The sequence below is a fragment of the Vicugna pacos genome, chromosome 20 (assembly GCF_048564905.1).
Source record: "Vicugna pacos chromosome 20, VicPac4, whole genome shotgun sequence".
Lineage (NCBI taxonomy): Eukaryota > Metazoa > Chordata > Mammalia > Artiodactyla > Camelidae > Vicugna > Vicugna pacos.
Window position 1 is genome coordinate 24,710,013 of NC_133006.1, and position 24,254 is coordinate 24,734,266.

The window sequence follows — 24,254 nt, forward strand, 5'->3', positions numbered from 1 at the left end:
CTAGAATGAGAGATGAATGCAGGTGTCTACTATACAATAATAATATTTTATTTTAAAATGCATGTATGCATTATATATACTCTTTTGAATATATGATATATTTCATAGTTTGAAAGAGAGGAAAGGAAATGAAGAGATTAAATAAAGATTTTCCAGTTATGGGGAACAGAGAAATGGGGGTGGGGTTAGCTAAGCAAAATCCTTGAAAAAGTTATGGTATCAAGTGGGCTTTTTTATGGGAGATACTATAATATGTGTGTATACTCATTAGAATAGGTCAGTGAAAAGGTAAAAAATGATGACGCAGGAGATGGGATACTACAGATGCATATAGTCTTCGAAGAAACAGAGGGGATGGGATCTGGCCCTGTTAGTGAAGGTGCAAACGTGGCTCGGTCGATGGCAGGGAAGTCAAGATGGTGCTGCCAGAGCAGAACCTTCTGGAAACCTGGCCTCTAGAACTTAGTGGAAATCTGCCCTCTGGAACTTCCCAGAAATCCACCACCTTGGGTGCAGGAGAAAACTGTTCACATTGGGGACGCTAAAATATGAAACCTCCCCAGGGGGTTACCTAGGGAGCTACTGGCGCTGTTTGTTGATGGCCACTATGCATTGTAGAAGCTGGACGCTAAGAAAGTTTCTGGTGTTCTTCAGAAGCCGGTGCTGGAAAAGTCAGGCGCTAGCTGCAGGAGTCTGGCAAGGACCGCACCAGAACCCGGAAGCAAAATCGGTTTTTTTCCCCTCCAATGACTCTCTGGTGCCCTCTACTGATAAAGCTCAGTGCCTGCTGGCAAAGTAAAAATAAAGGGCGCAGATCCATTATGGGAACCAAGAAACAATAAATCCACAATCAGCCCAATGGGAAAGGCGTGATATGGGGATAATGGGTATTATCTCAACGGGGAAGGTGTCATCAGGCTGACAATACCTGAACCTTCCATCACACTCGCAGTCACTCAAAGTGGTATCATATAGCCCTCACATGCTGCAATCGGTACACAGCAGCACTTATGAAATATTTCTCGCCTTAAAAAATGGGACCCCCGAAGTATATTTAAAAACAGCAACAACAAGGAGCTCAAATCTGACAACACCTCTAGAGCTAACTACTTGTTACAAGGAATACAAGGATAGAGAAACAAGTTGATTGATGCTGAGGAAATCAGAGAAATTCAGAATGTGTAATATTTTACGGAATAAACGAACTGACTTCTGTAACAAATTAATAGCATGAAACTAAAGGGAGAGTAGTTGCTGTAACTAAAAGGATTAAAAGACATAATAATAAAATGCAATGTATTGTCAAAGTATAATTTTCAAAAACTTGAAAATGATGGAGCCTCTAGGAAATCTCCCCATTGAGGACCCTGGGAACCCAAGTTCCCGCTCGCTTTTTGGCCTCTGTGGTTTCTGAAGCCAGCGCCGAAGAGGGAAACAGCCCAGACACAAGGTCTTGGAACTTCGGTTTCCCCTTCTGTTGAATGGGGACAATAATGCCTGCCTGGTTTAAAGATCTTTTATGTAAAGCTCCCTACTCATCTAGGCGAATGGGAAATGGTAGTTAATGTTGATGCAAATAGTCCCCCGAGGCTATCTGCTTGCTAAGATCCTTCCTGGTCCAGGAAGGAAATTTAGGCCACTTTGTGGGCAGGGAGTCCTATTTAATGCTGAGCACCTGGCGAGCGCCACTTCGCAGCCAAGCACCCTCAGACCCTGGTCCAGACCCGCTAAAATAGGGAGGAGTGGGTGGATTCTGGCATCCCAGAGCTCTACAGAGGGGTCTAGTTAGGCCTCAAAATACGCTTCCCTTCCACCTAGGAGCGCGGGAGCGCGCACCACGCGCCAAACTCGAGCTGCTGCAGTCTCGAAGCCTGGGCTCAGAACGATTTCAGTTTCCTTTCCGCCGCTGCTGCCCCACCCCCAGCGGCAGCCCGGGGATTTGCCCAGTGATCAGTGACGTAGAGGGGACTAAAGTTCCCATTGGGAGACGGCGTTCGGCAGGGGCCAATCCGGGCGCTGGTCTGGGGGAAATCTCGGTGGAGGGCTCCGTAGAGCCCGGAGATTACCGGGCGGGGGCGCGCCGTCGCGTTGGGTGCTGGCGGTGGCGCGCGACCCGGAACTGACCGCCGCGGGAAAGAAGCGACCCCGGCCCGGGATTGGCGGCCCGGAGCTGGGGACCGGTGAGTAGGGGGCGCCCGGTGAGAAATGCAGCAAAGCAGCAGTCACACACGCGCCCCGGGGTCCGGGCGACCGAACGCGGCCGGGCCGCGCGCGGGGCGGGCTCGGGAGAAGGGTGAAGTTCGCCGCGTCCTCCCTCCCAGTCTAATCCTCCTGCTTGCTTGGGCCTCCATTCGCTCCTTCCTCGTGGGTCTTCCTCGCTTTCCAGTTTCCAACTCAGGCACCGATCCATTCTTGTCTCTAGAGGCAGAAGTAAGCGGGCCCAGATGACGGTCTCGTTTCTTGGAGCCGAGTAGACGGCCAGTCTGGTTCCACCATCAAAGTCATGGTGGTTTTTTTTTTTTTTTAATTTGGTCAGAATAAACCGGTTTAGCCACGTATACTTGGAGCTGTGCATTCACTCCCTCTTCCAGCCCGTTAGCACATTAGCATTTTCCCTGCTGCTTTTCTCCCTATATGGCCTTTAAAAAGCGTGTAAATTTATCTTAGTGGAGCAAATGCAAGGCAAACTCCCAGTATATTCCAGATTTTGACACCACATTCATTCATACTTACAACGAATATCACTGTCAAGGACTGTGCCTGAGCCTCCTGTTTAGCTGTTAGCTAAAACCATAATCCCTAGAGTGTCCCCCACCCAGTTTTAAAGAATCAGCTTTTTTTAAAAAATAGACTTTTTAAATATTCCTCAAATTGCAATTCTTTTTTTTTAAAAGTCTTTATTTTCTAGAACATTTTTAGATGTATAGAAAAATTGTGATGATAGTACAGAATTCCCATATACCCCAAACCTGTTCCCCATTCAACATCTTACATTTGTATAGAACGTTTGTTAAAATTAATGAGCTATGATGAATATGTAAAATCACGATTGTACACTATAATTGGTTAACATACATAATGTATTCAGATTTCCTTTGTTTTTACCTAAGTACTTCTTCTGTTTCATGATCCCATCCTGGTTACCACATACCAACTACTTTTCATAATGCTCCGCTTGGCTGTGGCAGTTTCTCAGATTTTGTTTGTTTTTAATGATATTGAGAGTTCTGAGGAATACCCACCACCTATATTATATAGGCTGCCCCTCTTGGAATTCGTTTGTGTTTTTCTCCTAAGACTGGGCATATAGGTTACTAAGGGGAGGACCACAGAGGCAGATTGCCGTTTTCATCACTTCACATCAAGGGAACATGCTTTATGGCTTGATGTTGACCTTGATCACCTGGCTGAGATAGTGTAACTATTCCCCACTCCTACCCCTCATACTGTATTCTTTGGAAAGTAGTCAAATTATGTGCAGCCGAACCTAAGGAGTGGGGAGTATGCTCTTCCTTCCTTAAGGGCAACTCTGTACATATATTATTTGGAATTTTTCTTCATGGAAGATGTGTATTTTTCGCCTTATTTATTAACTTACTTAGTCATTTTTTTGTATCACTGTGGGCTCATGGATATTTATTTTATAATTTGGGTTATAATCCAGTACTACATCATTTTGTTGCAACTTTAACCAGTGGGAGCTCTTTGAAGTTGGCTCCCCTGCTCCTTTCTAGCATATATTTCTATAGATCTTTTTGCTGTTGAAAACACTTTCACTTAGTGACCTTGCTTGAACTTCAAACAGCCCAGCGAACTTGACAAGACGTTGTTATTCTTACCTCGTTAAGCAGTAAGGAAAGTGAGGCCCAAGAGCAACAGATGACTTCTTAGATGCCACTTACCCCAAAGGGAGTGACAGGCTATGCTCAGACTGGGGTGACTGCTACAGAAGACACTGAACTGCAGAAGAGAGACTGAGTTGAGGCTTTTTGGGGTGACTTCAGACTTAGACCTCCCCAGGACCAGAATAGAAAAGACACGGAGAAGGGAAGAAAGGTTTTGGAAAACAAAGGCTTAATTTGGCTGGCAACCAGGGTGAATTAAAACTTGCCAGTTTGGTAGAAATGCAGTGTTGACCTTTCCCCAACACTATATGTTGATCTGGGTAATGTTTGTGGCCAGGAGTGACTAATCTGAGGGGAGCCCTTGGAGCCTTCTGCTGAAGCAAGATTGTAAAGTGGGAAGGGGAGCGTGGTCGGGGAGAATGAAGATGATAAATGGGGCTCTGGAATCATGGGATAGCATTTAGTCCCTGAACATTTACAGACTTTGTGCCCGACACTGGAGATATGAAAAGATCAGTGAGATGTGACCCATGGGTTCACATTCTGGATGGAAGAAAGATGGGTAGAAGTATCAATTAGGAAGCGGTGTGACAGTGCTGTGATAGCACTAATAATGTAATGCAGTGTTTGCAGGAGCTTCCTGAGGGAGAGATTCATTCAGCTTGGAGGTGGGATGGGCACAAGAAGTACCTCATAGATAAGGGGGCAGATCTGATTTGAGCTTTGAAGGATAAGCTGGGACTGAGTAGATCATGTACTAGAGCGAGGGTGGGATTGGGGGCGGTGAAGAAGGAGCTGTCTTTCCAATTCAGTGTATCTAGCATTAGGCTGAGGTAGGATTCCAGGCTAGATGGGTAAGTGGGGGCCAGATGATAGGGGCCCTGCTGTGCAGTTTTGACCTCAGTTAGGAGTTTTGAAGCAGGAGAGTGACTGGATGAGATCCATGTGTTCGCCGATCCTGGCAGGCTTTGCTACATTTCATCGAATCCGAGATGTCATCATTTATTTTATGTTCCACGTAGAAAAAATGTCTTGCTAGTTAAATTATGGCATGCCAGTAATCACATTTCAAAGATGCTAACATATAACCACAAGGGTATCTCAAATTTGGTGAAAAGTGGTAACTCCCTAGCTGGAGGCTTAGGGCCTTCCTTTCTCCAAGGAATGAATGGTTAGAATATCTCTATTCCACTCACTCATAGATGTTGAGTTCACTTGAAGAAACTAAATTTGATAAACTGACTTTTTCCTGCCTGACAGCAGATTGTAAAAACAAACAAACAATAAAACTGGGATGCCTGATCCAAGGATTTCGTCTATGTTTATTATGCCTTAGTGGCTCTTGATTACAGTAGTGACTATGTTGCACAGTAAATATGCTGATGCACTTGCCAAACCTTTATTTCAGTTTGTCCTGTGAATCACTTGGATGTGTCCTCCCAACTGCATTTCTTCATGGTTATATTGAGACCCAGAAAGGTCAAGAATCTAGCCCCGACCTGCACAGCAGAGTAGCTGAGGCTGGGTGATAATCTGAATTTTCATGCCAACCCAGGACTCTTCACTGAAGGCTTTGGTTAGAATGGCAGCTGGGGTGGAAGAAGATTCACAATTTCTAGGCGTTATGGAGAGGGGCCGTGATGGCTGAGAGCAGGTTGGAGATTTGTCATGTCCTGGCAGGTCATATTCTACCTGTGGGGCCCAGAGAGAGAACAGACCTGCCACTTGGTGTCTACCTTGGCCACAAGACATTGTCTAAATAAAGAGACTGATTTTCCTGCATAAGCTCTTTGTATATTTCAGCCTAATAACTTTCAACAACTTCCTCTGGTATATATGGTAGCGTTTTTTTGTTTGTTTGATTTTTTGCAGATAATAGACAAGTCCAAGCTGGCTGGGCAGAAAAGGCATTTATTAGCTCCAGGGACACAAAAGTCCAAGGGTAGGCTAGCTTCAGGCACAGCTCGATACAGGTTTCACTAGATGCCATCAGGACCTGGTTTCTTTCACTTTATCCCTGGGTTGGCTTCATTCTCAAACATGCTAACCCTCTGGCTAGCTGTTCTAGCAGCTCCAAACCATATGACCTCACTTCTTGAAAGGTCTCGAGAAAAAGTTTTCAAGAATCTTTTTTTGGCCCCTTTTCTCAGCTAGGTCTCCTTGTTACTGGATGTAACTGAATCATGTTCTTACCCCTGAAACAAGCACTGTGGCCAGGGGTGCTTAAGGCTCATTCTCTTGCTCCACCCTTGAGCTGAGAAGGAGCTCCACCCTGACCACATGATCCCCAGAAAGGAACTGGGTAAAGTCGGCAGGAGAAGGAAGAATGAAACCCGGCAGACCCCCCCCCCCAAAGATAAACATTTACAGCAATTATTCGTTGAATTAAGAGCACAGTATCTGATTTACTGCTGTAGGGCTGATTCCCTGGCCTGTTACTGGGCCTTTCATGCTGTTTCTTTCTATTATTTTTTTTAAAGCATTAAATACACACACACACACAATGGGATTCTATTTCTCATTCACTAGATAGGCAGTTTTTTTTTTTTAGAGTATAAAGCATCTATTACTTAACTTTTAAAAATTGAGGCATCATTGACATGTTAGTTTTAGGTATACAACATAAAGATTTGGTATTTGTGTATATTGCAAAATGATCACAATAGTCCTATGAACATCTGTCACCATAGTTTCAAAATGTTTTCTTCTTGTATTGAGAGCTCTCAAGAGCCACTCTCCTACGTGCTTTCAAATATGCAGTACAGTTATTTACTATAGTCACTGTGGTGAAAATGTAAAAGGTGACAATATCAGGTGTTGGTGAGACCACGGAGCAGCGTGGGTGCTTGTAGCCTGCTGATGGGGACATACACTGGTACAGCCGCTTTCGAAGCAGTTTGGCCTGGTACAGTCCAGTTGAGGATGCATCCTACTTGCCCGTATTTACTAGGGCACTTGAGCAGAAATGTTTACAGAGTAGTGTTTGTGATTGTCCCAAACTGGTAACAACTCGGGGCCATGAGAAGTAGGCTACATCAGAAGTAGAATTATGTAATTGTCAGAAACAAAATCGGCTTACAATCACATGAATGAACCTTACAAGTGTGATGTTGGCAGCCCCTCCCCCCTCCAAATGCAATATGATTCCACTCATTTGAAGCTCAAAACCAGGAAAATTAAGCTGTATTGTTCATGGGTGCATACCTAGTACAAAACTGAAGAAGAGGGAAGGAGCGATTATCACTGTTAATAATTTATTCCAAAGCAACCGTTTCCTGGGACACAGCTTTTTCTTCTCTCCTGGTTTCTGTGCGTTCCTGGAGCCAAACCTGGGATACTGTGAGTGGTGTTGTGCAGGTGATGGCAGGGGGATACTGTTCTCGCTGCTGCGGGGAATCTGAAGAAATCGCCTCTTAGTACTTTCCCATCTTGCTGGAGGGAAGGGGCAAGCAGCTGAGATTGCTTGCACTCATTCAGCAGACACTTAGGAAGCATTTTGCAGGCTCTGTGCCTGGACTTGATTCACTTCCTCAGCCAGTTTTTATTGTTTCCTCTGTGCCAGGCACTGTGCTAGATTCTGGGGATGAGGCGGATGCAGTCTCTGTCCAAACGTGGTGGGAAAAGCTGGTGTTAAATGAGTAATTATACTCACTAGATGTAAGCTTTGGGAGGGCAGGGATTTTCCCATTTTTGTTCTCTGCTGTATCCTCAGTGCCTGTCACTTAGTAGTCACACAAAAGTATCATCAGCTATTGAATGAATGATGACAGCCTTCTCCTTAAAAGCCTCAGAGGCACTTTAAAGCCTTGTCCCATCACCTCCCAGTGGCTGCTGCCACCATCACCCTGACTATGCAGAGCTTGTCTCTGCGTGGCCTGCATGGTGCTTCAGAGCACCGCTGATGTTCGGCCCTATGGGGGAAAAGTAACCTACGTGTGACCTCAAGAATGCACTGTCCACTATCTCCTGAGATGGCCTGGTGACCAGCCCACACCCACAACTAGGCTTGAAAATCTGGGGAGTCAAGGCCTTTGGTGTCATCAGCAGGGGCACAGGCACTCCTAGTATCTAGATCCAGATCACTCGCTTTTCGCCCTGAATTCTGTGCTCTCTGGCTTTGTTAGCGGTGTCTCACAGAAGTTCATTTCTAGGAGTATTTGCTTGTTTCAGCCTAAGAAGTGAGGATTAATCTGGAGCCCCAAGAGCCCTTTGAACCCTAAGGGGTTCCCATGGGGCATGGAGCCCGAGGCTGTGCTTTGGGATTACACGGAAGAAGGGCTCCTTGTTTGGAGCCTCACATGTGGACTTGAGAAGCAGCCTGGAGGCCAGAGTGCACTGCAGGGGCTGGAGGGGTCTGTCCCTTACCAAGTGTGGCATTCCCGGTGATGCTTCCCTCAGCTAGTTTTTGCAGCTCGCAGTGGTTCTCACAGCAAAGAATTGCGCATGACATCCACATCCTGACTGTGCTGCCAGAAATATGTGGTGTCACCTCCGCCAGCCTGTTGACATACGCAGAGCAGGTATTTACAACACCCGGAGAGTAGTCGGGGACAGGTGAATCGTGGGGCAAGGGGAACTCTGGAAGGTTGGGAGTGTCTCCAGTTCTGCCTGGTTCTGGGGAAATGCAACCAGCTTCTGGGTTATTGAAGGGACAGAAGACCCGTCCATCCTAGAGCAGGGGTGTGTGGCCTCTGGTACAAGGTAACTCCTGAAATGACTTCCTTGGGATTCTCATTTGGGTAAAGGGCGTAGGGTGGACCACATCGTCTCTAAGGTTTTTTTCTGGCTCTGGCTTTCTGTGGTTTCTGTCCACCCAATAGCCAGGAATGGAGATGATAATGAGAATTTTACCCCTTATTTTCCCCCAAACCTGTTGAGATAATCAGAATATGCTGAAGGCACAAAAGCAGAAAGGGCAGAATCTTGGGGGAGCTTGGTCAGCTGGGGAGGGGTTTAGGGAGAGGGTCAGTTTTGTGTTGGCTCAAAAGGGTTGGATGTGGGGTGGGGAGCAGTTGTTCAGGTCCGTTTCATCCTCGAACCCCGCTTTCTGTCGTATCTAAGGCCAGGGTGCTTTTGGTCAGTGTCAGCAGTGCTACGTGCCCCTTTACTTCCGTCAGCACTCTTCAGCTGACAAAGCCCTTCTATTGGGATGACCTCATCGGAGCTTCCTGACAAAGGGGCTGGTATTTGACCCGCTTTCCAGTTTGCCTGGGCAGAGAAGAGAGTGGCGTGGGTTGGGCTGAGGCGTCAGCACCAGGCACTGCTGTGCGCTCTTGGGAAGGTGCTTATCCCTGAGCCTCAGTATCCTCCGAAGAGTATCCTGATCATTAAATGACATAGGATGTGTAAGTGGCAGATAAGGTGGGTCCCATGTAAGTGCTGCTGCTAAGAAGTCATCAGTCACCTGGGTGTGGGGTTAGAGCCCAAACTTGACCCTGAATTCAACCCACAGATTTGCACCTCAGTTCTTGCATGTATTCAGCAATGCTATAGTAAGCCGTCTTCAATATGTGTTCTGTGTTCAAGGTGGAGCCTATATAACCAAGTAATGGGACTGAACATAGAAATGGACTGTGTATGTTTTGTTTGTCTCGTTCAGGCAGACTCTCAAACAAGTGCACATACAGTTAGTGTTGCCTTCACTCCCTCTGAATCCATTCATTTGTTCAGTGCCTCTGTATTGAGCTTCTGCAAGTGTCAAGTGATTTTCAACATCTTTGGTAGTTACAGGCCCTTGTATGGATTCTTTTAAGAAGGATGGAAAACTCTAGCCCCTCTCCTGAGAAAACTTTTTATTTTATTTTATTGAACCATTGAAAAGTTAAGTTGTGGTCTTATAGTCCTAAATATTACAGCATGCATTGCCTAAAAATACGGATATTCTCAGACCTAACTTCAATAAATGCCCTTAAAAGTCAATAACCATTTCTTAATATGATCCAATACCCAGTCTTTTGTCAAATTTCCTCTAATTGTCCCCGAACTGTTTTTATAGTTTTTTTAAAACCAGGATCCAATCAAGGTATTTGCATTTGGTTGTTATTTCTCCTTAGTCTTTTAAAATCAAGAATAACCCTGTTTTATTTCTTATGACATTTGCTTATTCTGAATTTATGTGATTGTTTCCTCATGGTGTAGTTTCGCTCATTCCTCTGTCCCTCATATTTTCTATAAACTGGAAGTTAGGATGAAAGACTTGATTAGATTCATCCACGTCAAACATTTTTGGCAGGACTACTTCAAGGGTAATGTGCAATTCACATGGCGCCACGTTGGGGAATGTATGCCAGTTTGTCCCTCTATTAGCGATGCTGGATTTGGTTCCTGACTAAGGCCACCTCCAGGTCTCTCCTTATCAGTGTACATTAGGGAGTAACCTACTGGGTGGTACTTTGGCACTATGGGACAGTCCTGTCGCCTAGTACCTTTCACCTCACGGTTTTAGCATCTGTTGATGATCTTATTATAATGGGAACTGCAAGATGGTGTTTTTCTAATTCTATTATCCGTCCAACACTTATTTACCAGTGTTCTTCTATAATCCCTAGACAGGTTTGTTCATCTAGTACGTATGCAGTCTTTTTTTTTTTTTAATGGCGTTACTGGGGATTGAACCCAAGACCTCATGCATGCTAAGCACGTGCTGTGCCACTGAGCTATAACCCCTGCGCCCGATCATTTTCATGTAGTGTCGGGGGTTTAGAAGTTCATCAAAGCCCAGCATGGAGGCTGGGTGAAGATCACCTGCTGTAAGTGATGAGGGCACCTGACTGTGTCAGGTTTTGTATGGACAGAGAGCTGTAGCTGAGCTCTTGATAGTCCTTTTTATTCTTCCAATAACTTGCAACAGAATTAAATTCCCAGCCCCAAAGATAACACATGCTGTCCCCCTACAACAACAAAAGAAACAAATAAGTTTTTGAACTTCCAAGCCCCTCAGCAAACGGAGCTGGTGAAGGACTCCAACGCCCACAGGAATCACCAGCACTGTGGCCCTTTCCTCTGTCCCAACCCTGTGTCAGGCTGTGTCACCTGAAAGTGCTGGGTCAGACTTACTTTTTCAACAGTGAAACCAAGGAGTCGGACCTGGCATTTCCTAGGATTTTACTAGTAGTACTAACATTCTAAAAACTTTATTACCTTCATTTGCCAGTTAAATTCCTTAATTCTTTCATTTGAGCTTTGTGGGTACATGTCTTCTCTACACTCATTACATCTCTTAAAGTCGCTCATCTCCAAATCCATCAGAGCTTCCGTCAGCCATGAAGCCCTTACATTTGTACAGAACTTTTACTCTATAAAGCACTTTAACAGTGCTGCGTTAGAGCCTCAAGAAGTAGACTTTGTATTCCTGTGTTGTTTTCTCTTTGGGGCTTTATTTCTAGCTCATTCATGTCACTGCAGTGAAAGAACTCGATGGCCAGTGAACTCGGTTGTAATGGACTTTCATGTACATGATCAGTAATCATATTGATTTGCCTGGGGTTCCAAGGGCTTCATTCCAGCCTCGCAGTTACCTGCGCGCCCTGGCTGCCGGCTGTCTTCCCACGAGTTGCTTTCTGTGGGTCTGTGGCAGAGCAGATGCCCCAGCCCCTGCCCCACGAGGCCCGCGTTTGCTTTAAATCGGGAGCACGTGTGTCACTATGGCGGTGCACCCTCACTTCCTCTCTTGCTGCCGCTTTAAATTTCTGCTCTTGCTCTACTTGTGCTCTGAGTAGATTTGGGAGCCAAGGGTTCTGGGTTCTCTTAGATTCTCCTCTGTACCGTGCTTATGCTTAGTCCTTTCAACATGATTCCTTTACTCAACCCACTTAAAAACCCTTGAAGGTAAGTATCACTCTCCCCATTTTATGGATGGATGAACTGAGGCTCAGAGTACTTAAATGGGTTCTCTCTTGTCACACAGAGTTGGAGACAGGAGGCAGCAGTTGGGTTGAGTGTGCTGAGGCTCCTGAACCTCAAACAGGAAGTGGGCCAGGGCTGCAAAGGTAAACAGGACTAAAGTCCTCTCTGTGCTCAGCTTCTGGGCTCCCTGTGAGGGCTAAGCCCTCATCAGCACATCACAGTCACAAACTACCTGAGGATTCCTCCCACATTAGTTTCAGTCGCCTTTATTGGCAGCACAGTAGCCAAGCCAGCTACACGGGGGAGTCACAGCTGAGAATGAGTCCAGTGTGGCCAGGCCATGCTCTGCCGGCAGGCTGGGTCTAGGTAGAGACCAGCGTTCCCGGGAAAGTGAACCAAGTCAAAAACTTCAGCACAGCCCGGGGAAACATCTATAAAGGAGGACACTGGAAGTCAGGCTCTTGATGCTTCTTGAGTCTTGATAAAGAACCTCAGTGCGCTTAGCTCTTAGACCCCGAAATCTGGAGGGCAAACAAAGGAATCTTTTAACTCTGTCAGGGCCCCCCATGAAGAGTTGAGCAGCTTGTGCACTGCACAAGTAAGGCATCGCTGTGTATGTAACAGACATTGCAGATTTGTATATTATGTCGATTTTCCAGCTAGTTATCTAGTGTCTTATTTTGTCATAATTGGTACATTAGAGCAATTTCCCAACAGATGGAAGGAAAGGGTCTTGAGGTAGGAGTGCTTTTCCAACAGCACAGCTTGGGCTGGTGGCAGCCCTGCTCTCCCTTCTCTGGGCCTCAGTTTCCTCATCTGTAAAATGAGCGGTTGGACTTGAGGATCGGTAAGGTCCTCTCGCTCTGATTTTGTGTGAGCCTTGTAGGAGCTGCTCAGCGTCTGTCGAGTGACAGATTGGTCACTGGAGCTGGCAGCCCTGTACGAGGCTGCCACTGCTGCTCCCCTGCTGTGCCTGCTCTTGACTCCATGTCTGGTCTCCAAGGAGAAGTCCCACCAGCGAACAGGGACCCCTCTGAGCTAAGGACACCATGGCCACGTCAGCACCACTGCGGAGCCTGGAAGAGGAGGTGACCTGCTCCATCTGCCTCGATTACCTGCGGGACCCGGTGACCATTGACTGTGGCCACGTCTTCTGCCGCAGCTGTACCACCGACATCCGCCCTGTCTCAGGGGGCCGCCCCGTCTGCCCCCTCTGCAAGAAGCCTTTTAAGAAGGAGAACATCAGGCCCGTATGGCAGCTGGCCAGCCTGGTGGAGAACATTGAGCGGCTGAAAGTGGACAAGGGCAGGCAGCCAGGGGAGGCGGCCCAGGAGCAGCCGGACCCGCGTCTGTGCGCGCGGCACCGGGAGAAGCTGCACTACTACTGCGAGGACGACGGGCAGCTGCTGTGCGTCCTGTGCCGGGAGTCCCGGGAGCACAGGCCCCACTCGGCCGTCCTGGTGGAGAAGGCCGCCCAGCCCCACAGGGTAAGCCCTCCTCACCCCCGCAGGGCGGGATGCTCTGCTCGGCATCCACCCAGAGGCCAGGCCCGGCTCAGACCCCTTTGAAGGCTTCTTGCTTCCGAGGACCGGCCGAGTCCTCCCTCCTGCCTCAGGCCAGAGCGTCCACCTGTCCCCACTGCTTGTCTTTCTACAGGAAAAAATCCTGAACCACCTGAGTACCCTAAGGCGAGACAGAGACAAAATTCAGGGCTTTCAGGCCAAGGGAGAAGCTGATATCCTGGCTGCGCTGGTAAGTGAGGCCGTAGAGGGAAAGCCCTGAGGCCGAGAGGAGCAGGAGCTCCCAAGGCCCGGCTGCGGGGCGCCCGGCTCCCTGGGAGACGGAGCCCTGACTGGACTGGCAGCCGGGGGGCCTGGGCTTTGGCTCAAGCCCTGCCAGTCTGGGCTCTGTGCTCTGGGCCCACTTCCTCGTCTCACGAGTGAGTGGGTTGCCTGGATGCCAGCTAAGGTCCTTCTCCTTCTGTGACTCTGCTGCAGGCCGTGTCTGCTTGGCAGAGCCAGAGTGCAGGGAACCAAGTAAGGCCCAGCCTGGTTCTTCCTTCAAAGAGAGGGAGAAAGACCTATTCCTGAGAGCGCAGGGGAGCCAAGGGTTTGGAAGGTCGGAGCTGGCTCCAGGGTAAGAACTGAGAGAGGTAGGCTGGGCCAGGCCTGACCAGCTCTGAGGACACTGTGTCTAGTGAGTCCTGTGCCTGTGGTCGCCAGTAGTTAGAAAACAGAGGCAGCATGTGTGTGCTTGATTAGAGATGGGATCAGAGGGGGAAATCTGATAAGAGGATTCCAATTTTCTGGGGGAGAGTCAGTTGGGGAAGTAGGCACTATGGAGGGATGTTGGGGCCAGTCCCAGCAGTGACCTGTTAGGCACTGGGAGAGAGACAGAGTGAAGCGGGAGGTGGCCCAGGACCAGGGAGTACCTCTAGGCCCTCATTGTGCAAGGACGCCTCCAGCCCAATATTAATTAGTCAGTGAGAGAACCGAGGATGCTGACCAGATCCCTGGCTGGACGCGGCAGGGAAACTCGGAGGCAGTAAAGGACATGGTCCCTGAGCACAGACGTTCCAGTTTCACTGAGGAAACAGGATAGAGTCTTACATGTTAGGGATGGGGCGCACACACAGAACTTTATACATAATGGAGGAGGGATGCTGAAGAGAGGATTGGTCAGGCTCAGATGAAGTTTATCAAGAGAAACTTCCTGGAAGAGGCAACTCACAGCAGTTGGTATCCAGGAGGGAAAAGTGTGTTGGCTTGCAATGTTCCTCAGAAGGCCCCAGAACATACTGGTTTACCTAGAACAGATCAGTGGCAGGTGGAGTCAGGGGTCCAGTCCCGTGGTGTCTGAGGGAACTGAACTGATGGACTTACTGTGTCTTTGAGGAAAGAAGGTCGGCCCAGGAGTGCTCTAAAGCCCCTTCCAGCCCAAACAGTGTAGAATTCATGAACGGAGGTAGCTCGGAGCCAAGAGCCAGCCTGTGCACCAGATCCTGGAGGGATAGTCCACCCCGGGGTGGAGGCGTCACCCCTTCTCCCCCTTCCCACCCCTGCAGAAGAAGCTCCAGGACCAGAGGCAGTGCATCGTGGCTGAGTTTGAGCAGGGCCACCAGTTCCTGAGGGAGCGGGAGCAGCACCTGCTGGACCAGCTGGCGAAGCTGGAGCAGGAGCTCACAGAGGGCAGGGAGAAGTACAAGACCAGGGGCGTCGGGGAGCTGGCCCGGCTGGCGCTGGTCATCTCCGAGCTGGAGGGCAAGGCACAGCAGCCGGCTGCAGAGCTCATGCAGGTGAGAGACCTTCCCGGGGGCAGGGAGCCCGGAGAGCAGGGCCAAGACCTACGGCCCTGCTCCTCACTTGCAGGACCTTGGAGAGGCACTTCCTCTCGGGGCCTCAGTTTTCTCATCTGAAGCATGGAGATGATAATCCTTATTCCCGCCACTTAGTCCAGTGGTTGCATGAGCATAAGATGAGATAATTGGCATGGTGTCACTTCAAAAAGTGAATTTTCCACCAAAAAAAAAGTTTAAAATATTAAAAAGTGCTGTAGCAATGGAAGGGAAGATTACTAGTACATTCGTTACTATCCTCCACCCTCATCACTGCCATCACGAGCCTGTCTTCTAACAAGTCACTGGCAGACACTGGGCCAGGGGAAGCTCTTGATGGTTCTGGAGGTGAAGAAGCCTATAGGGTTGGGGTGGCTGAGGGAAGGCTGAATGGCGGCTTCTCTCAAGGACCCAGAGGGTCTGGAGGGGATGGGCAGCTGGTGAAGGAAGACAGAGGCAGCCGTGGTTTTCTCTGGGACTGTGAAATTACCCTCAAGAGAAAAAGGTAGAGAGCAGGCAGGGTGCCTCTGGAGCACTTCCTGGAGGAGGTGGCTTTGATGCTGCGAAAGGGGGAGTCATGGACTGGAGAACAGGTTGCCAAGTTGAAGTGACACCACAACTCCTTCCACCGGAGCCTCCCAGAGGAGTCACACTGCGTTGAATGGGGCTCAGCAGCCTTTGGAGGGAGCATGCTCGATCTTTCTGCTCCCATGGGCCAGGAGAAGGCCTACGTAATAATCTCTTTCACTTGCGTGGTTGGGGGTGGTTGGGCCTGTCGGCAGTGGAGCTACCTAGGATCTCCCCTAGGAAAATGCTGTCTCTGGCCAGTGGCAGGGCCAGTCTGTAGTGGGACGCTGGGGAGACATGGTCAGGCGAGCCCTCCAGGTACCTGTGCCGGGACAGGTAGCCTCTGCCTGCCTCTCCACCCTTGTGGATTCCGACTCATGCATCGGAACTGGCGGGGACATAGAGCTCTTCAGGCCAGCACCCCCGATGAAGTCACTGAGGGCCAGAGAGTGGAAGCGTTTGTCCTGGGCCTCTGGACTTCTGTTCTTTTCTCTCACTTTGTCCAAATGTCTCTGGCTCCTTCCTTTCCTCCAGATGCCATTCTGTTCCCTTGAATTTCTTTCTTGAACTCTGACTGGGTCACTTGCTGCCGTTCCCCCTCCCCCACCTTCTCCTTCAGGGATGTGCATCCTTCCTTTCCCCACAGCTGCCGGTTTCCTTTCCGTGCAGCCGCCGCCACCGTGTGGTTGTGCACTTGTTGGAACAGAGAGAGGGACGCAGCTGGGGTGCTGGGGGGGCTGAGATCCCGTTGCGTCTGCCCAGAGGGGAGCTTCTCCCCAGTCCACCCAGAAGAGCCTCCAAGACCACTCAGACTGAAGACATCCCTGGGGCCGGGTGGGAGGAGTGAGGGAGAAGAAGTGGGTGTCTGCCGAAAGCCAGGACAAGAAGTCTTGGTGCTGGGGGGTTTTATCTGTGTTTTGTTTGCGTTTGCTTTTGCGGCAGGGGAACTGGACAGCTAACTCCTGAATTGTCACTAGTACTTCCCCAGAGATTATTTGACTGTCAATGGACAGTAAGAATCAGGCCCTATTAAGACAGGGGCCCTGATCCAAAAGTGGTAGAGAAATACAGGTGAGAGGGAAAGGCAATGGGACAAAAGATGAAAAACAGAGGCCCTTTGACAACAATGATAGAAAAAGAAAGAAAGGTCTCTGGACCGGGAATATCAAGACATTAAAGGGAACTAGGGGATAAGAGAGGCCAGAGAGGCACTGGAGCCCCCCTGCTTCAGCACTGCATGGCCTTGCAGGGCATGGTAGCAGGTCACACGTCTGCCTCTCCCGCTGTTGGTCGCCGTCCACACCCGTGAACAGCCTTCGGGAGCACTCTTTGTTAATGCCCAGCGTGGCCGTGACGCCTGCCCCAGCCCCTCTGCTCTGATGGCCTGTTTCATGACAGCCCCAGGCGTCTGGGGGAGAGAGGCCGTCCAGGAGCCTTGGGCAGGTTGCTTCCCTCTGGAGGCCCTGTGTGAGGCTGCAGGTCACCCCAGTCTCCCCTTCTGTGTCCTTTGGGAGAAGGGTTCCTGCACTGGTGCTCCGGGTCCTCACAACCTTTAACCCTTAGACGGGCTTCATTCTCTGTTCTAGCAACTCCTGTGTCACCAAATATGTCCCCTTGGCTCCCTGACCCCACCTTCCCACTGCCCTTTTATTTGCCCTTTGATACCACGAATCTCGGCAGAGTTGTTGGCATACCCTGTCTCAAGATTTGTCACCCTGACCTCTGAAGCCGGCTTGGACTTCCTTCTTGTGACGGACAGATTAGACGGATTTGCCAGCAACTCACAGCCAGTCCCTGGGCAGTTGCTTCGTGGTTGGGGTGGGTGGAGTTCTGACCTCTTGTATGGCCTCCCCTGGAGCAAAGCCCCAAGTTCTTCCTGAGGCTTGCTGGAACAGTCCACAGCAGCCACAGTTGGGTGATGTTCCATTTGTTTCCCAAATCTCGCTCTCTCAAAGAGGCCAGGCTGCGCCCACCCTCACCTGGTCCCCCTTCATGCTCCTCCCCTTCCTATAGCACTCACCCCATCACAGCATAGTGTAATGGATTTGTCGTGTTGATTGTTGCTCTCTGCTTCCCCCTACTAGGCATTTGTGTCTCTTTTTCTTCCCTGCCCTATCCCAGGCTTCTAGAGTGGTGCCAGACACAGGAAGCACTTAATTAACATTCGCGGAGTGAGTGAAAGGAAGGCAAAAATTAACAGAATATTATGGAGGCTTTAGACTCATAAAAGAGAAACAACCAGCATCTCACAAGAACCCCCTCTCCATGTCCTTTCACTTATATGACACCATCCTCCCTCCTGCTCAAGTCACTGCCTGTCCTTGATTATCCTTCACCAGTGTGCCCAGGGTCTCAGACACGCCTGGAATGTGCAGCTTCCCTGACTTCCTGTGAGTTCAGGCTTCATTAGCTCTCACCTGGTCCACAAAACAGCCTCCACACTGACCCCCTGCTGTCCCCGCTGCCTTGCCTCCCTTAACCCATTCTGATCTGATTGATCACTTGGGATTTGGCCAGCTGCTGAATCAAGCAAGTTATTTCTCTCCCGGAAACAATATTCAGACGTGAGGAGTCTAGAGCTGTCAGGGCAGCTGCCATGCGGTCACCCAGAGAGCCGGTTACTTCCATCTGGTAGTTTCACTCACCTCAAGGGATGTTGTCCTGAGCTGCGTAGTCAAATGTTGGGCTCACCACCACTGTATCCAAAATAGAGCCAAGGAAAAAAGGGAAGTAGAATGGGATTTCTATTTTTAAAGGACATGACCCCAAAATTATAGTCATTGCTTCCTTTCACATAGTGTTGGCTGGAGCTTAGTCACATGACCAGGCCTGGTTACAAGGAAATCTGGGAAATGTAGTCTTGCTGGGTGGCCCTGTGCCCAGCTATTACTCCGTGGGTTCTGTTATTACAAGGAAGAAGGGGGAAATGGGTCCTGGAGGACACTTAGGAGTCTGAGCCGTGTGGAAAGCAGATCACATATAGCACTCCCCTACTTGAAACCCTTTGGTGGCTTCCTACTGAATGTGGAATGGAACTTGAACTCCTTGCTCTGCCTGTCCAGTCCTGCATGATTTGGCCTCCTCTCCCAAGCCCCTTCCCACCTTGCTTGCTTCCCATTCTTCACCTGGCCAGCACCTTCTTCAAATCTCAGTGCAAGTGTCATCCTCTCAGAGAAGTTGGCTGTCATCCCCTGCCCTCCCTCTGTCATTATGATTACTTTGTTTATTTACTTTATTTTCTTGTTGTTTTATCCAGTGCCGCCACTAGAATGTCAGCTCCATAAGGAGGGGCCGCATTTATTTTGTTCAGTGATGCATCCCTGGTCTTTAATAGTGTTGATGCATATGAATGATGTCTTCTTAGAGTCACATTGATGCTTATGCTGTCTTCTCTTCCAGGACACCAGAGACTTCTTAAACAGGTACAAGAGTTTCCTCTCCACAGTGCACCTCATTTCCCTGTTCCTGTGTCCTTGCCCCTGTTCCTTGACCACGGTCCATTTCAGTTAATGGGGAGTGATATGGGGCCAGAGGGACCTGTACTCCATGGTTCATCCTGACGACCTTCCCTCCTGGGAAGCAAGAACACATCCTTGAGAACTGGCGGAGACTTGCTCTGTACCTGAGCAACTTCCCTGTTACCTCCAACTCCTGGGTCCACGATCTGTATCTGTGACGGGACAGGGTGGCAAGGGTAGGGCGTGGCTTGGCAGACAGAAGCGCCCTGGATGTTGAGTCTGCTGATGGTCGTAAGTCCTGGCTCAGCCCTGGGCAGTTCACTTAGTGTCTCTGAGGCCCTGTCTTTCTGTTACCTGGGGACGATCGTACCTTTCCCTCCCCCTCCACACGTGTGAGAGTTGAGAGTAATGTAAGGAGATCTGAGTAACAGGTTTGTCTGTCATCTTCTCAGGTATCCACGGAAGAAGTTCTGGATTGGGAAACCCATTGCTCGAGTGGTTAAAAAAAGGACAGGAGAATTCTCAGATAAACTTCTGTCTCTGCAGCGAGGCCTGAGAGAATTCCAAGGTGAGGACTGGGGAGGGCATGGGTGCTGCTTCAAGAAGAGGGTGCCGGCTCCTTTCTGCCTGATTCTCTGCCCTCACTCCTCTGAGGTCTCCTGGTTGTTTTCTCTTCTTAGGATCTGAGGGCTGGAGCCTTGTTGTGAAATTAGTACTGTCTAAGTGAGAAAGGACCCATAAGTTTGCTGGGCTTGAGGGTCACTGCATGAGGGTCACTGTCCTTTTTTTCTCCCCAGGGAGGCTGCTGAGAGACTTGGAATATAAGACAGGTGAGTATCTAAAGGGTCATCCCCAGATTTCCCTCAAATAGACAATACTCTCCCCACGGGGAGCCTTGCTGCCTGCAGGTAGCCCGCTCTCTTACACCAGCTGCACATCTAAAGCCCCCACCTTGCATTTTCTGGCCAGTCTGCTGCTCCAGTCTGCACTGGAGGCCCCCACTTGCTAGTCTGACCCTTCCGGCCCCGTGTTTGGTTATTCTGTCCTCAGAGGTCCTGCCACGGTGAGTCCTTTTCCCTGAGACTGAGTTCCTTCTTACCTGCCCTATCACGTGGCTCCTGTATTCAGAGCAAACTGGGACGGCTTCCTAAGGCCAGAGGCCTCTCTGCCCCAGGCCCAGCCACTGACCTCCGCCTCCGCCCTGCCGTCAGGTCATGCACCGCACACCCGAGGGGCCTGTTCATGTGGCCGTAGGTGTGGAGAGAGCCCATTGGATCGTGCAGTGTGGCAGTCCTGCCATGGACACCATGGAGACTGGGGGTCCCCTCCCGGCCCACTGATGACACTGTTACTTCTTCCTTTGTCCCCACAGTGAGTGTCACCCTGGACCCACAGTCGGCCAGTGGGTACCTGCAGCTGTCGGAGGACTGGAAATGTGTGACCTACAGCAGCCTGTACCAGAGTGCTTACCTGCACCCGCAGCAGTTTGACTGTGAGCCGGGGGTGCTGGGCAGTAAGGGCTTCACCTGGGGCAAGGTCTACTGGGAGGTGGAGGTGGAGAGGGAGGGCTGGTCCGAGGATGAAGAGGAGAGGGACGAGGAGGAAGAGGGGGAAGAGGAGGAGGAGGAAGAGGAGGCCGACTACGGGGACGGATACGACTATTGGGAAACGGATGAGGACGAGGAATCGTTGGGGGATGAAGAGGAAGAAGAGGAGGAGGAGGAGGAGGAAGTTCTGGAAAGCTGCCTGGTGGGGGTGGCCAGAGACTCGGTGAAAAGGAAGGGCGACCTCTCCCTGCGGCCAGAGGACGGCGTGTGGGCGCTGCGCCTCTCCTCGGCCGGCATCTGGGCCAACACCAGCCCCGAGGCTGAGCTCTTCCCGGCGCTGCGGCCCCGGAGAGTGGGCATCGCCCTGGATTACGAAGGGGGCACCGTGACTTTCACCAATGCAGAGTCACAAGAACTCATCTACACCTTCACTGCCACCTTCACCCGGCGCCTGCTGCCCTTCCTGTGGCTCAAGTGGCCCGGAACACGCCTCCTGCTGAGACCCTGAGCCCCGACTCCTGCTCCCAGCCCCACACCTGCAGATGCTTCACTTCTCTGGAATTCCAGTGCTCTGTGGCAGGGGAGGAGGTGCCTGGCCAGAGCACCCAGAGCAGGAGAGAGGTGGGACCCCCCTGTCTGCTGCCACTCCCCTCCCTGTGGCTGTGGCCCCCTTGAGATCTCACTCCGTGCTGTTCCCTCCATCCTGCCCTAAAGCTCTTCTCCCGCCTCCAGGGGTTCCCAGGCTGACTTCTGACCATGAAGTCCTTGAGGTCTCCTCCCTCCCTCCTGCCCATGGCCCTTGACCCAGCTCTGCCATCTCCTTGTTCAGTAAGAGGCAAGGCAGCATTTTCTTGCCCAGTGCGGCATCCAATGCCAGCTGCTCTTAGGAAAGACCAGTTGACTCCTACACCCAGGGCCATTTTACTCTTCTCTAATCCCATATCTTCCCTTTGCCCAAGCCCACTTCTGCCACCTGCCTTCCCTGGTACTTTCAACACACCTACTGCCTTCCCAACTCAGAGTCAATCATACATGAAAATGTTGAAAATGAGCTGAGTGGAATTCCACGGAGGCGTCCTAGGCCATTGAAGCCGCCTGGAATGCCCATGGAAGGCATCTCCTCGTAAGGCCCAGAGTCCATGCTTCTCTGAGACCAGGGCTGAGTTTGTGGGGTTTCCAGAAGTGGGAGCAGGGCCTCCCTGAAAGCATCTAAGGGCTGAGGTGGGGATCGGGATATATGCGGCTTTGGGGTAACAGTATCACCTCTAGGGGATGGTCCTCAGGAGGAGAGTTTTTGAAAGAATCCAGGGTATCCTGCTCTTGTCAGTCCATATAAAAACACCAGGGCAAAGAAAATATCCAGTCAAGCAAAACCTGTCCTGCCTTGGAAGCCCTGATCTGTTTTTGCAGCAAGATACTAAGCTTCCATCACTGGCCCTACTCAACATCCAGGTTCCGTTTTCCCAGGAACGGGGCTGGGGAGGGCAAGATGGCTGTGCCAGGAGAAGGCAGCAGGTGCCGCCCCCCTCAATAACCCACAAATCTTCATGTCAAGAGAGGAATCAAAGCATATCTTCTTTGCCCGCGGGCCCAACCCACGTCCCAGTCTCTGTCCAGGCTCCGCTAGTGCTTGCCGTTTGGCACAAGCTCCTGCTCCAGCCAGATTACCTCGCAGCCTTCGACCTCATCCATCCCAAGCACTCTGCCAGCACCCAGCTTAGCCAGTCTTAACTCCTCCCCCTGCTCTAAGAGACTGTTCCCAGCCGCTGTGGATCTCGGTGGTCTCTTCACCTCGACATCATCTGAAGTTGCACTCTGTGTATTTCACATGCTGCCTGAGTCATGTACATCTGATTTCTGCCTCTAGTTTTATAAGCTCCTTGAGGGCGGATACTGTATCTTATACTTCTCTTGTATTCTCCATAGCACCTAGTGCAGTGCTGGGCACAGAGTAGGTGCTCAATAAAAACATGTTGAATAAACAGCCTGCGATTCATCTATAACTCAGATATTACCAGACCTTTGCGGTCTGTGGCTACAAAGAGGTTCCGCTGGCAGCGGTGGGCCAGGGCTTCTCTCCTGGGCCCCTTCTGGGTCTTTGAGAACTCTGCAGCTTTGCTTACTGTCATCTTCCCACACGCATGCCATTTCTGGAAGTCCCCAAAGAAGAGCCCTTCCATGGGACACTTCATCAGCCATTGCCAAGGTTCCGTGCCATTGCCAAGGTTCCGTCTTGTTCTTCCTCTCCTGCAGTGGCGGCCCTGCACTGAGGTCCCGTGTCTATGGAGTGTGGGGCTCCCAAGAGAAGGGTGACGTCCAGCACGACACACCCACAATCCTTCCTGGGAAAATAAACTGCCCCAAAGGAAATGTCACCTACAGAGATTCAGTTCTGTCTCCAGTACATTCAACTATATGACCATTTCCTGTCCTCTTTTGATTTTTTTAAATTGCCATCTTAAAGGTAGAAAAAGGAGGGTTACATAAAGTACCTCCAAGATCATACTAGTGGCAAAGAGCACATTTCCTCCCTGTACTCTCGTTTGTGGACTCATTGATGTTTCCTCTTTTTAGAAATTTTACTTTTTCTTTCTAAATACATGTGTGCAAAGTGTGTCGATTATTGGAAATGACATGCATTATTATTATAGTCTCTTAACTCCCATTGGAATCCTGAGAGACAATAATTCCTTGCATATTCTTGAAATTTAAAATTTTTTGATTGGTACGAATTGCCCCCTAAAATTATATACTACTAGTCTTTATGAAATAATTTCATAATTCTCAAAATGCCCTCTGCCCTTTCTTGGAAAGAGTTTTTATACAATGATGGGAGATTTCTGAAACTTTTAAAGGTGATTATTGTTTAATAAAAAGCTAATAGTTATTAAATAGGCAATATTTCCATTTGGCCAAAATATTAATGCTTCCAAGTCATTGTTGCTTTAGTGAGTTTTATAAGTGTCATGCTCCCAAAATAAACTGTAGAAGATAAAGTGTCAGCATACAAGACCCTTGAAGATAATTAAAATGTGTATTTTACAGTGCCATCTTAGTATAGAAGGTTGCCGGCAAGATTTGTTCAACAGATTATTTTGAATTTTTTTATATTTTTCTGTTATTTTTATATTCATATTTTAGGTTGTTTTTTATGAACTACACCTGCACATATGGTCAAGTAGACCTACAGTGCTTATTACAGTTTTAGAGCTGAAGTTCTTGGGGTTGTGCACCACCAGTTTTTGTCAACGATGTGGAAGGGGGTCATTTTTGTGTTTTTAATAACTTATTTTGTGCTCATCTTCAGCAAGGCTTTTTGAGGGCATTCTACTCAGTGCTTCTAGCAGGGAACCCAGATATAATACCAGTCCGATACCATTTTATGTTTGTTTTTTGACTTGGGGGTTCCTACCCTACAAACCAAAACACTAACCATACACTAGGCCAGGTGTTCTGTTTCTCAGAACGGTTCCCAGGAAAGGCTCCCCTTCTGTCTCCTGCACCACTGGGTGGTTTTCCTCCAACTTACCCTTTCTCAGAGTGTGCAGTCCTCACGGGGACCGGGCTGTATGCCAGTCTCAGTTGTGACTCCCTGCCTGTTACTGGTCTAAGGTTTCATCTGCTGGCCTTTCAGGGATGTGGAACCTGTTCCCTGAGG

General features: G+C 49.6%; 1 protein-coding gene across 3 annotated transcripts; it reads left to right on the forward strand.

The window, feature by feature from the left end:
• The first annotated feature begins 2,019 nt into the window (after nucleotides 1-2,019).
• LOC102532732 (tripartite motif-containing protein 26) lies at nucleotides 2,020-22,578 on the forward strand. 3 transcript variants are annotated; one of them, XM_072945451.1, is made up of 9 exons: nucleotides 2,020-2,180; nucleotides 11,752-11,833; nucleotides 12,694-13,177; nucleotides 13,347-13,442; nucleotides 14,755-14,985; nucleotides 18,991-19,013; nucleotides 19,502-19,617; nucleotides 19,847-19,879; nucleotides 20,422-22,578. In XM_072945451.1, exons 3-9 carry the CDS (start codon nucleotides 12,740-12,742, stop codon nucleotides 21,102-21,104), a joined length of 1,620 nt encoding a protein of 539 aa, XP_072801552.1. In that variant the 5' UTR covers nucleotides 2,020-2,180; nucleotides 11,752-11,833; nucleotides 12,694-12,739; the 3' UTR covers nucleotides 21,105-22,578. The 3 variants fall into 3 exon arrangements, with proteins under 3 accessions (XP_072801552.1, XP_015104301.1, XP_015104300.1); XM_015248815.3 differs by lacking the exon at nucleotides 11,752-11,833 and having other exon boundaries at nucleotides 12,577-13,177; XM_015248814.3 differs by lacking the exon at nucleotides 11,752-11,833 and having other exon boundaries at nucleotides 2,021-2,180.
• The last annotated feature ends 1,676 nt before the right edge of the window (nucleotides 22,579-24,254 follow it).